Source organism: Haematobia irritans, chromosome 2, assembly GCF_050003625.1.
Source record: "Haematobia irritans isolate KBUSLIRL chromosome 2, ASM5000362v1, whole genome shotgun sequence".
NCBI classification, from domain to species: Eukaryota; Metazoa; Arthropoda; class Insecta; order Diptera; family Muscidae; genus Haematobia; species Haematobia irritans.
Genome location: NC_134398.1, coordinates 129086095 through 129097969, shown reverse-complemented (window position 1 = coordinate 129097969; position 11875 = coordinate 129086095). Strand labels below are relative to the sequence as shown.

The 11875-nt window shown below is 37.6% G+C and overlaps 4 protein-coding genes across 4 annotated transcripts; 2 read left to right on the top strand and 2 right to left on the bottom strand.

The window, feature by feature from the left end:
* Positions 1-1567: 1567 nt before the first annotated feature.
* LOC142226244 (voltage-gated purine nucleotide uniporter SLC17A9-like) lies at positions 1568-4210 on the top strand. The gene is made up of 5 exons (XM_075296141.1): positions 1568-1966; positions 2030-2201; positions 2617-2832; positions 3037-3646; positions 3707-4210. Exons 1-5 carry the CDS (start codon positions 1899-1901, stop codon positions 3952-3954), a joined length of 1314 nt encoding a protein of 437 aa, XP_075152256.1. The 5' UTR covers positions 1568-1898; the 3' UTR covers positions 3955-4210.
* On the bottom strand, positions 4002-6298 carry LOC142226242 (elongator complex protein 3). Its single transcript, XM_075296139.1, has 6 exons — positions 6139-6298; positions 5844-6085; positions 5137-5784; positions 4860-5077; positions 4431-4794; positions 4002-4372 (listed from the first exon to the last, which is right to left on the bottom strand). Exons 1-6 carry the CDS (start codon positions 6158-6160, stop codon positions 4214-4216), a joined length of 1653 nt encoding a protein of 550 aa, XP_075152254.1. The 5' UTR covers positions 6161-6298; the 3' UTR covers positions 4002-4213.
* Positions 6299-7032: 734 nt separating this feature from the next.
* Positions 7033-8206, top strand: LOC142225066 (voltage-gated purine nucleotide uniporter SLC17A9-like). Its single transcript, XM_075294840.1, has 3 exons — positions 7033-7112; positions 7179-7642; positions 7703-8206. The coding sequence occupies exons 1-3, from the start codon at positions 7033-7035 to the stop codon at positions 7948-7950; spliced, it is 792 nt and encodes a 263-aa protein (XP_075150955.1). The 3' UTR covers positions 7951-8206.
* Positions 7998-10294, bottom strand: LOC142226243 (elongator complex protein 3). The gene is made up of 6 exons (XM_075296140.1): positions 10135-10294; positions 9840-10081; positions 9133-9780; positions 8856-9073; positions 8427-8790; positions 7998-8368 (listed from the first exon to the last, which is right to left on the bottom strand). Exons 1-6 carry the CDS (start codon positions 10154-10156, stop codon positions 8210-8212), a joined length of 1653 nt encoding a protein of 550 aa, XP_075152255.1. The 5' UTR covers positions 10157-10294; the 3' UTR covers positions 7998-8209.
* Between the last annotated feature and the right edge of the window lie 1581 nt (positions 10295-11875).

Sequence of the window (11875 nt, the reverse complement as noted above, 5' to 3'; positions counted from 1 at the left end):
TTGAACTAATGGCGTTTTCTTTTCTTATGAAAAATGCGCACTTTTTTTGCATTTTGGCCGGAAAATGTACTTTTTAGGTTCTTTTCTAAAAAAAACAGGCAAAAGTGCGAAAAGGCTTCGAATTCTGTTGTGAAAATAGTGCCACGCATAGAGGCAAATTACGGGCATTTTCAGCACTGCCAACAAACGAGAGTGCTGCGATTGCCTTGTTTCCTTCTTTGAATTCTTTTCTGCCCGCTGAAATGATAGCATTTTTTTAGATTGCTGGTAACATTTTAAAAATGCGCATTCTGTACAGACAAAATGACGGCAAAGCACTTTTTTCAGAAAAGAAAACACCATAAGATTCTATTAGTATACTCAACATTTGGTTGTACCAGCCATTTGTTGATTCCCATGATGTAGGTTTCACTATGCTGGTGGTTAGCTCAACAATTTTATGCAGCATAAAACCAAATTTATCGGCATTGGTTATTGTAACCAATTGAATGGTTATGGGAATTTCGGTTTGAACTTTTTTATGGTCGTGTGTGAACTTTTTTATGGTCGTGTTGGATGTATAATGGGGAAAATAATCAAAACATTGTTCTTGTAACAAAAAATAAGTTACTGGCATCATTTCCTCATTGTAATTATCGAATTGCAACCAACCATTTCTCTGGGTGTACGCATTTCCGATTTCTTTGTTGTTTGGAGTGGTTCATGGCACTTGACGAGCAAAGATACCACGACGACTGACGCTCAGAATGAAAACTTACCGTACCACGAATGGCCATCAGGTAGCCATATAGAATTGACCGACCGTAATGTGTTGACCACCCATGCATGCATACAACAATTAATACATTTTAAAGAGTATAAAATTTATAGGAAATTACTTTGGGCTATTCCCCATCAAGTTATATTAAAATTTGCATCAAAGACTTAATTTTTTACTTTTACTAATTTATTTTTGATTTTAGCGGTTAAACTCGAACTTAGTACACACCTTAATGCTTAGTACTAAGTTCGTTTCTGCGAAAAACGAATATCTTCATCTATCTCCGTAAATAGGGTCTGAAAGGCACGGATGTTACCTTAATTATGCGAATTAATATGCCTGCCTATTTTTTCGTGCGAAAAATCCATGGTTGTATAAATATGTGTTTAAAAATGCTCAATACAAAGATTTCGCATTTATTCCGCGCTAACGTTTTTTTTTTTTTATATGGAGTACAACAGTTTTTCGTGCGAAAACGTGATCTTAGTACAAGGCTTAACCGCGAAAAAGGAACGCAGTACCAGCCTTAAAAGTCAGTACTATGTTCGTTTTTCGCGGTTACTTTATTAGAACAGTTCAATACAAAGCAGATAATTTACCTCAATTGATGCACAGTTTATTTTCCACTAGATTTCTGAAAGACTTTACGGTAATATGTTTGCTTTCATTTATAATTTTGATTATTTCAGAAGAATTAATCGTAAAAATAAAGTGATTTTCAACTCGAAAACCAAACATATTACCCATCTTAATATGCAAAACGATGCTCAGAAAGAAATTTTATAGGTTTTACTGTATATTCACGACAACAGCTGTTCAATAACAAACCACGAATGATGTGTGTAGTTCGTGGCAAAGAAATATTGAACATTTTTTAGTTTGCCGAGATAAATATATTGCTGAATAAAATTATTAGTGGAATTATAAGTTATAGATCTTGTTTTACACGAACCAAATTACTGCAATCCAGAGAAAATTGTCATAATAATTCATTTGGATAGATCTCTACTATTCTGGATAAAATGTATCCTCGAAGCTGACGACTGATTTTATATTTACGTGTCCAAAACCACTTCAAACACCCTTGGAATCAAGAATAGTTACAGCTCCAAAGGCTGTTTCGGATTACGTTTCAATTATGAGTATGGAGGAGAAGCTTAAGTATTCTCTATTGAGAAATGAATTAGTGGACAGTCTATGGACACGGTAAGCGGGTTTGAACTCTGACATTTAAAATTTTAATCTATTGTATATAATCTCCTGATTTAGGCATGAAAAACGCATTTGGTTCATAACTTTAATTACGGGAACGTGTATGCTATATTCTACCCGAACAACCATGCCTTTACTTGTGCCGGCTGTTGCGGCGGAAATGAAGTGGAGTAAAACTGATTCAGGGACCGTACTAAGTTCCTTTTTTTGGGGATATACATTGACTCAAGTAAGTACCCATATACAGGACTGAAACTGAAAATATGACGTATGCTGAAATCATGTACAAACGGAATGAACTAGAAATAAAATCGGGCTTGGGAAAATGTTCATGACTTGTATCACAATGGATTTTTTGTTATATATGTGGCTTCTAAAAGTCACTATACCTGACCATACCTATGGTATATGTTTTCTACTTGTTTATCACAAAAGAGATCAATTATATGTAAAAATTTTATTACATGTCACTATAACATAATCTAACATCCGCTCCAAAAATCCTTACAGTCCTACCATTGTTTGAACTGAAACGGAATGCATACTAACCGATAGGGTGTAGGGACGCAAATGCTTTTGATAACTAGATCTTTATCAGCCAAATTACAAAAAACCTCAACAAAATATTTCCATCCATATTTCAGGTTGTTGGTGGTTATTTCAGTGATCGGTTTGGTGGCCAAAGAGTAATATTATTTGCAGCAATAGGATGGTCTTTTATAACATTCCTAATGCCGAATATAATATGGTGGGCGCCGAATGCTAAAAGCTATGCCATCCCATTCATAGTAACTATAAGGATAATAAATGGCGCTTTTCAAGGAGTACATTTTCCAAGTATGATAAGCTTAACAAGCCAGGTATGTTGAGATATTATAAATCTGAGGTTTTCTACGGAAACTACTAAATTTGTGATGTTCAGAATGCCGGAAATTAGTCGTGTACCGTACATTACATAAAAACTATGGTAATCAACTGCAAAGGTTCCAATTTAGTTTAAAGGGCTTCCTTAGAAAATCATAGTTGTATTGAAATGCTGATACTAAACATGTTATTGCTTCTAGAATCTATGTTCAAATGAACGCACAAGCTTTTTTGGTCTACTCACTGCCGGTTCAGCAATTGGAACATTACTAACGGGTATCTTAGGATCATTCATGTTAGATTATTTTGGATGGTCATACGTGTTTCGCGTAATTGGATTCATGGGAATTTCATGGGCTTTAATATTAAGATATTATGCCATGTCTGGCGAACGCAATCGTATAATTAATGTATCCTTACCATCGAGATTGTGCATTAACAAAGCAAGTGTTGAAAATGTACCATGGCTAAAATATTTCAGTAAATTTTCATTTTGGGCCTGTGTTCTGGCGCATGCTTGTGAAATGAATTGTTTCTTCGTTCTACTATCCTGGCTGCCTACATATTTCCATGACTTATTCCCACATGCAAAAGGTTGGGTTGTTAATATGATACCCTGGTTAGCCTTACCGCCGAGTACATTTTTTGCCAAATATCTAACCGGAAAATTGCAAGCTCGAGAATGGTCTATGTCTTCAGTAAGAAAAATCGTACAAAGCTGTTGCTTTGCTGCACAAAATTTAGCTCTATTCATAATGAGCAGAACAACAGACTTTCATACAGCTTTGATATGTATGACTGTGATTATTGGTAAGTATCTTCCCCAATTGAAAATCGTATTGATTAAACTTTTTTTTTTAATTTTCCTAGGAGGTACAGGTTTTCATAATAACGCTGTTACTGTAAATCCCCAAGACTTAGCCCCATCACATTCTGGCAGTGTGTTCGGCTTAATGAATACTGTCGGTGCTATACCAGGATTCTTGGGCGTCTATTTAGCTGGTCATATTTTAGAAGCCACCCAAAGCTGGCCTATGGTATTTAGTGCTGCGGCCGGCATAAACCTCATAGGTTGGATCATTTTTGTGGTATTTGGCTCTGCTGAGCCTATAGTGTGATTTTATTTAAATAGTTACTTCTCAGAAAAACGTTCCACTACATCATGTATTCATCATAAAGTGGGGATACTACTCCATCGTTTATTATGTAAAATAGTATTTATAATATGAGTAACGGAATAGGCTTTTTTTGAATGTCAATAGCAGATCTACTAATGAATCTTTAGTTATTTTTCGACTCTCTCGATATAGTATACTGTGCAAAATATGTAATTTTCCATTTTAAGTAGTTTAATAAAAAAATAATAACTTAAAAGCTTTAAGCAATTTTTTTTGACATATAGGGTCCATCCAAATCATAGCCCATTTTACGATAGTAATTTCTTGTTCCAACACCGGAAATAACAGCAAGTTTAGTACTGCCATGCTCTTCACGAGCGATTCGCTCGGCTTCTTCCATCAGCAACATTCCGAAACCCTGAAAACAATGCGAAAATCATTTGTGTCATAAGCAGAGAAGGAAGGAAGTAGTATACCTGATGCTGGAATTTAGTGGGATCTCGAGCATTGACGGGCACCACTGATCCATAAACATGTAGCTCTCGAACAATAGAACACTGTCCATCTTTCAATTCCGGTCTAAAAGTTTCAGGTGAACATTTACGTAAACGTAAGAGTCCCACGAGAATATCTTGAGAAGGATCTTCATATGACAGAAATGTTTCCCAACCTCCATTGGCAACATAATCACGGCGTATCAATTCTATTTCATATGGTCGAATTTTGTTGTGTATTTCTTGGATACCAACTTCTCGTGTACGGACATCTCGACATTCTGTACCAAGATCTTTCATACGAGCTAAAGCTAGTTCTCGAAGATTGCCATGTTCTACACCGGAGCTAAAAGAAAAACATTTTACAATTAAAAATTAATGCAACTTATATGTAGAGGGCTTTATTATAACCTGACAAGCGGCATTGGTATATCGCGTTGTACTCTATAAACACGTGTCCATGGTGGTACCAAAGCTAATATTTTCGCCACCAAGTCGACCAACATCGATGGCGGGTAGGATTTGTAACGACCTGTCTTCCAAAGTTCGTACAAACCCGTGCCACGTATAACCAAAGTGGGATAAATCTTTAAACCATCTGAACGGAAAGCTGGATTTTCAAAATATTCCTTAATTAAGAAAAATAGTTAGATGAAAATGTCTTTACAAAAGTTTTCTAGATACTTACTATAAACTGTTCAATGTCCCTTTCAAAGTCAACATTTGGCAAATCCGGCATCATGTGGGTAACAATTTTATAACCTGCATCCTTGCCCAGATGGAAACTTTCACATACCGCCTTGACCGTGTGACCACGATTAGTATCTCTAGCCACATCTTCATACACCGATTGCACTCCTATTTCTAAGCGAGTGCATCCATACGATAACATATCCGAGATATGACGTTTTAGACAATAATCAGGTCTGGTCTCAATTGTAATACCTATGCACTTTGTGCGAGATTTCTCCGAGTAACGCACTGCCTCAGCAACGTTTGCACTGGTATGGCCCGAAAGAGCATCATGCAAGTTCCTTATGAAATAATCGCGGTAATCTTCGGGTAGGCACATAAATGTACCACCCATAACAATAAATTCCACTTTATCCACCGAATGACCCAATTGTTTAAGTTGTTCCACGCGATGACGTGTTTGTAAAAATGGATTGTAACGTGCCCGTATAGCACGCATCGATGTAGGTTCATATCCAGTGTAGGACTGAGTAGAATATTCAAAATCACTATCCGGTCCGCCGGGACAGTAAACGCAGATATTACCAGTCATGTTAATGTGTGGACAACGATGTGGTTTGCACATGACCGCAACAACTGCTATCTAAAGTATATGGTATTTAAAAAACCATCACGCATTTCCATAAAACAGATTTTACTTACTCCACTAGCTGTTCTTATAGGCTTTGCTCTTAATTTCGGTAAGAGAATTTTTTTAGCATCTTGCGGCACTGCCGCTATTATATCCACCAAACGTGGTGAGCTTTCCAAACCGTATTTGGAAGAAATGCGGGATTTCATCCTGTTGAGATTAACATCTTTTTTCTCTTCATGAGCCTGTAAAAGTTCCTGAATGATCTCACCTATTACAATGACCTGGCGTTCTTCTCGACTTAGTCCCACACCTATAAAATGCAAATTAATGTAAATAAAAACGAAACTATCAAGAAAAACTTACCTAATTTCTTTTTTTGTTTCATATTGATGGAAACTGTTGATTTTTGCGCAATTACTTCAATGAAAATCGCACAAAATATTCAACAAAACATGTCACACGTGTAAAAGACGGATTTATAAGTTTATTTTGATTGAGATCAGCTGTTGCTTACAGAGTTCGAAGTACAGCAATCCGAAGCCTATCAAATTATATCAACCGAGGTGCAAAAATGACAACGCCGCGGGACTTCATTGTGAACGGTGAAATGTTATGGTAATGCGCTTTACAGATTATCAGTTATTCCGGACGACAGTGCTCGTGTCGAACATGTGCACATTATAAGTTAAGTCCGAAGGCATAATCGATACTGCTGCATGTTCATGGGATTGATAACACATTTACCGATTATTTAGTCATCGCCGACAAGTCGTATCGATCCGAACTTAGTACCGACCTTTAGTTTTGATTTTAGCGGCTAAAATCTAGTTAGAGTGGATATCAAATCCACTATTATAAAAAGTCTCTAAATTACGCGTTGGGGACAAAATTGGCTTTAACTAAGTAACTTAGCGTGATACAATCCTACCAACATTTTTTGAATGTGACGGCGCTTCTGAGAATCCCCACCACGTCTAAAACTGTCGTATACGATATCCAAAATACTTCGGAAAAGCGCCGTCACTATTCAGAAGTTGTACCACGCCAAGTTACTACAAAAAGACTTTGCATGAGTGGAATTATTAGGTGTCTTTTTAGATACATTTAAAACGACGCCAACAATGGCCCCTTCAAACTATTAGAAAAAGTGCATTTTAAGATAGTTGTGAAAGAATCATTGTGGTCAAGTTCGCGACGCCTACTTTGTCGGATTGCCCTCAGACTCAACCGAAGGGGAAAACCTCGAAGAAAATCAATATGGCTGCCGCAAAGAAGGTAGCTTTTGTTTCTCGGTTTTCCCCGGAGACGACGGCTGAGGACGTTGATTATTATATTAGGTCTAGGGTCGATGGTATATCGGGTTTTAGGACTATTAGGTTGAAGTCTTAGTTCTCTGAGAATAGGTCTTCATTTAAGATTATTGTTGACGCTGATCTCTTCGATACGCTGTGTAATCGTGATTTTTGGCCTCCTAGGGCATTCATTAAGGAGTTTGTTGATCGGTCGGATAACTTTGCTATATTACCCAGCAAGCCTCATTATTGGATCGGAAGGGCCTGTGTTCTGGCGCATGCTTGTGAAATGAATTGTTTCTTCGTTCTACTATCCTGGCTGCCTACATATTTCCATGACTTATTCCCACATGCAAAAGGTTGGGTTGTTAATATGATACCCTGGTTAGCCTTACCGCCGAGTACATTTTTTGCCAAATATCTAACCGGAAAATTGCAAGCTCGAGAATGGTCTATGTCTTCAGTAAGAAAAATCGTACAAAGCTGTTGCTTTGCTGCACAAAATTTAGCTCTATTCATAATGAGCAGAACAACAGACTTTCATACAGCTTTGATATGTATGACTGTGATTATTGGTAAGTATCTTCCCCAATTGAAAATCGTATTGATTAAACTTTTTTTTTTAATTTTCCTAGGAGGTACAGGTTTTCATAATAACGCTGTTACTGTAAATCCCCAAGACTTAGCCCCATCACATTCTGGCAGTGTGTTCGGCTTAATGAATACTGTCGGTGCTATACCAGGATTCTTGGGCGTCTATTTAGCTGGTCATATTTTAGAAGCCACCCAAAGCTGGCCTATGGTATTTAGTGCTGCGGCCGGCATAAACCTCATAGGTTGGATCATTTTTGTGGTATTTGGCTCTGCTGAGCCTATAGTGTGATTTTATTTAAATAGTTACTTCTCAGAAAAACGTTCCACTACATCATGTATTCATCATAAAGTGGGGATACTACTCCATCGTTTATTATGTAAAATAGTATTTATAATATGAGTAACGGAATAGGCTTTTTTTGAATGTCAATAGCAGATCTACTAATGAATCTTTAGTTATTTTTCGACTCTCTCGATATAGTATACTGTGCAAAATATGTAATTTTCCATTTTAAGTAGTTTAATAAAAAAATAATAACTTAAAAGCTTTAAGCAATTTTTTTTGACATATAGGGTCCATCCAAATCATAGCCCATTTTACGATAGTAATTTCTTGTTCCAACACCGGAAATAACAGCAAGTTTAGTACTGCCATGCTCTTCACGAGCGATTCGCTCGGCTTCTTCCATCAGCAACATTCCGAAACCCTGAAAACAATGCGAAAATCATTTGTGTCATAAGCAGAGAAGGAAGGAAGTAGTATACCTGATGCTGGAATTTAGTGGGATCTCGAGCATTGACGGGCACCACTGATCCATAAACATGTAGCTCTCGAACAATAGAACACTGTCCATCTTTCAATTCCGGTCTAAAAGTTTCAGGTGAACATTTACGTAAACGTAAGAGTCCCACGAGAATATCTTGAGAAGGATCTTCATATGACAGAAATGTTTCCCAACCTCCATTGGCAACATAATCACGGCGTATCAATTCTATTTCATATGGTCGAATTTTGTTGTGTATTTCTTGGATACCAACTTCTCGTGTACGGACATCTCGACATTCTGTACCAAGATCTTTCATACGAGCTAAAGCTAGTTCTCGAAGATTGCCATGTTCTACACCGGAGCTAAAAGAAAAACATTTTACAATTAAAAATTAATGCAACTTATATGTAGAGGGCTTTATTATAACCTGACAAGCGGCATTGGTATATCGCGTTGTACTCTATAAACACGTGTCCATGGTGGTACCAAAGCTAATATTTTCGCCACCAAGTCGACCAACATCGATGGCGGGTAGGATTTGTAACGACCTGTCTTCCAAAGTTCGTACAAACCCGTGCCACGTATAACCAAAGTGGGATAAATCTTTAAACCATCTGAACGGAAAGCTGGATTTTCAAAATATTCCTTAATTAAGAAAAATAGTTAGATGAAAATGTCTTTACAAAAGTTTTCTAGATACTTACTATAAACTGTTCAATGTCCCTTTCAAAGTCAACATTTGGCAAATCCGGCATCATGTGGGTAACAATTTTATAACCTGCATCCTTGCCCAGATGGAAACTTTCACATACCGCCTTGACCGTGTGACCACGATTAGTATCTCTAGCCACATCTTCATACACCGATTGCACTCCTATTTCTAAGCGAGTGCATCCATACGATAACATATCCGAGATATGACGTTTTAGACAATAATCAGGTCTGGTCTCAATTGTAATACCTATGCACTTTGTGCGAGATTTCTCCGAGTAACGCACTGCCTCAGCAACGTTTGCACTGGTATGGCCCGAAAGAGCATCATGCAAGTTCCTTATGAAATAATCGCGGTAATCTTCGGGTAGGCACATAAATGTACCACCCATAACAATAAATTCCACTTTATCCACCGAATGACCCAATTGTTTAAGTTGTTCCACGCGATGACGTGTTTGTAAAAATGGATTGTAACGTGCCCGTATAGCACGCATCGATGTAGGTTCATATCCAGTGTAGGACTGAGTAGAATATTCAAAATCACTATCCGGTCCGCCGGGACAGTAAACGCAGATATTACCAGTCATGTTAATGTGTGGACAACGATGTGGTTTGCACATGACCGCAACAACTGCTATCTAAAGTATATGGTATTTAAAAAACCATCACGCATTTCCATAAAACAGATTTTACTTACTCCACTAGCTGTTCTTATAGGCTTTGCTCTTAATTTCGGTAAGAGAATTTTTTTAGCATCTTGCGGCACTGCCGCTATTATATCCACCAAACGTGGTGAGCTTTCCAAACCGTATTTGGAAGAAATGCGGGATTTCATCCTGTTGAGATTAACATCTTTTTTCTCTTCATGAGCCTGTAAAAGTTCCTGAATGATCTCACCTATTACAATGACCTGGCGTTCTTCTCGACTTAGTCCCACACCTATAAAATGCAAATTAATGTAAATAAAAACGAAACTATCAAGAAAAACTTACCTAATTTCTTTTTTTGTTTCATATTGATGGAAACTGTTGATTTTTGCGCAATTACTTCAATGAAAATCGCACAAAATATTCAACAAAACATGTCACACGTGTAAAAGACGGATTTATAAGTTTATTTTGATTGAGATCAGCTGTTGCTTACAGAGTTCGAAGTACAGCAATCCGAAGCCTATCAAATTATATCAACCGAGGTGCAAAAATGACAACGCCGCGGGACTTCATTGTGAACGGTGAAATGTTATGGTAATGCGCTTTACAGATTATCAGTTATTCCGGACGACAGTGCTCGTGTCGAACATGTGCACATTATAAGTTAAGTCCGAAGGCATAATCGATACTGCTGCATGTTCATGGGATTGATAACACATTTACCGATTATTTAGTCATCGCCGACAAGTCGTATCGATCCGAACTTAGTACCGACCTTTAGTTTTGATTTTAGCGGCTAAAATCTAGTTAGAGTGGATATCAAATCCACTATTATAAAAAGTCTCTAAATTACGCGTTGGGGACAAAATTGGCTTTAACTAAGTAACTTAGCGTGATACAATCCTACCAACATTTTTTGAATGTGACGGCGCTTCTGAGAATCCCCACCACGTCTAAAACTGTCGTATACGATATCCAAAATACTTCGGAAAAGCGCCGTCACTATTCAGAAGTTGTACCACGCCAAGTTACTACAAAAAGACTTTGCATGAGTGGAATTATTAGGTGTCTTTTTAGATACATTTAAAACGACGCCAACAATGGCCCCTTCAAACTATTAGAAAAAGTGCATTTTAAGATAGTTGTGAAAGAATCATTGTGGTCAAGTTCGCGACGCCTACTTTGTCGGATTGCCCTCAGACTCAACCGAAGGGGAAAACCTCGAAGAAAATCAATATGGCTGCCGCAAAGAAGGTAGCTTTTGTTTCTCGGTTTTCCCCGGAGACGACGGCTGAGGACGTTGATTATTATATTAGGTCTAGGGTCGATGGTATATCGGGTTTTAGGACTATTAGGTTGAAGTCTTAGTTCTCTGAGAATAGGTCTTCATTTAAGATTATTGTTGACGCTGATCTCTTCGATACGCTGTGTAATCGTGATTTTTGGCCTCCTAGGGCATTCATTAAGGAGTTTGTTGATCGGTCGGATAACTTTGCTATATTACCCAGCAAGCCTCATTATTGGATCGGAAGGGTTGATGTCTTTTTTGGATCTTTTTCTTGATGCTGGGTCAGATCAATGGAGTTTGAATTTCTTTGGAAAGATTCTTGATTTGGTTTTGTAGGCGATCCTTATTTGACTTGTTTAGATGTGATCCTGTTTCTTATCCCGCGATAAAATCGCGATAATGAAGTGCTGAAAACATAAGGGCTGTTTTCTTTTAGCACTGGATACCCTAAGCCGTGAAGGACTAAAAGAAAACAGAGTACTCGTTTATCCAGGACATCTCCAAAAATATGCAACACTGTCATCAGCTGTTCAAAAACAATCACAGAAAAGAAGTGAAATCTTGCATTTTTAATGTATGAAATGCCCCAATTAGTAATAAATATTTACTGCTGCGATTATTTATGATACTATGCCACTTTGAATTTCATGTTTTTCGATAAATTAGTCACAATATTGTGAATCGATGAAGCGTCACTTTATCAAAACACAATCTGGCAAGATCGGCGCGACTTGCACTGATGAGATGTTTTGGATAGAACACCAGTGCAACGATGTTCTGGATAGCCCATACAAA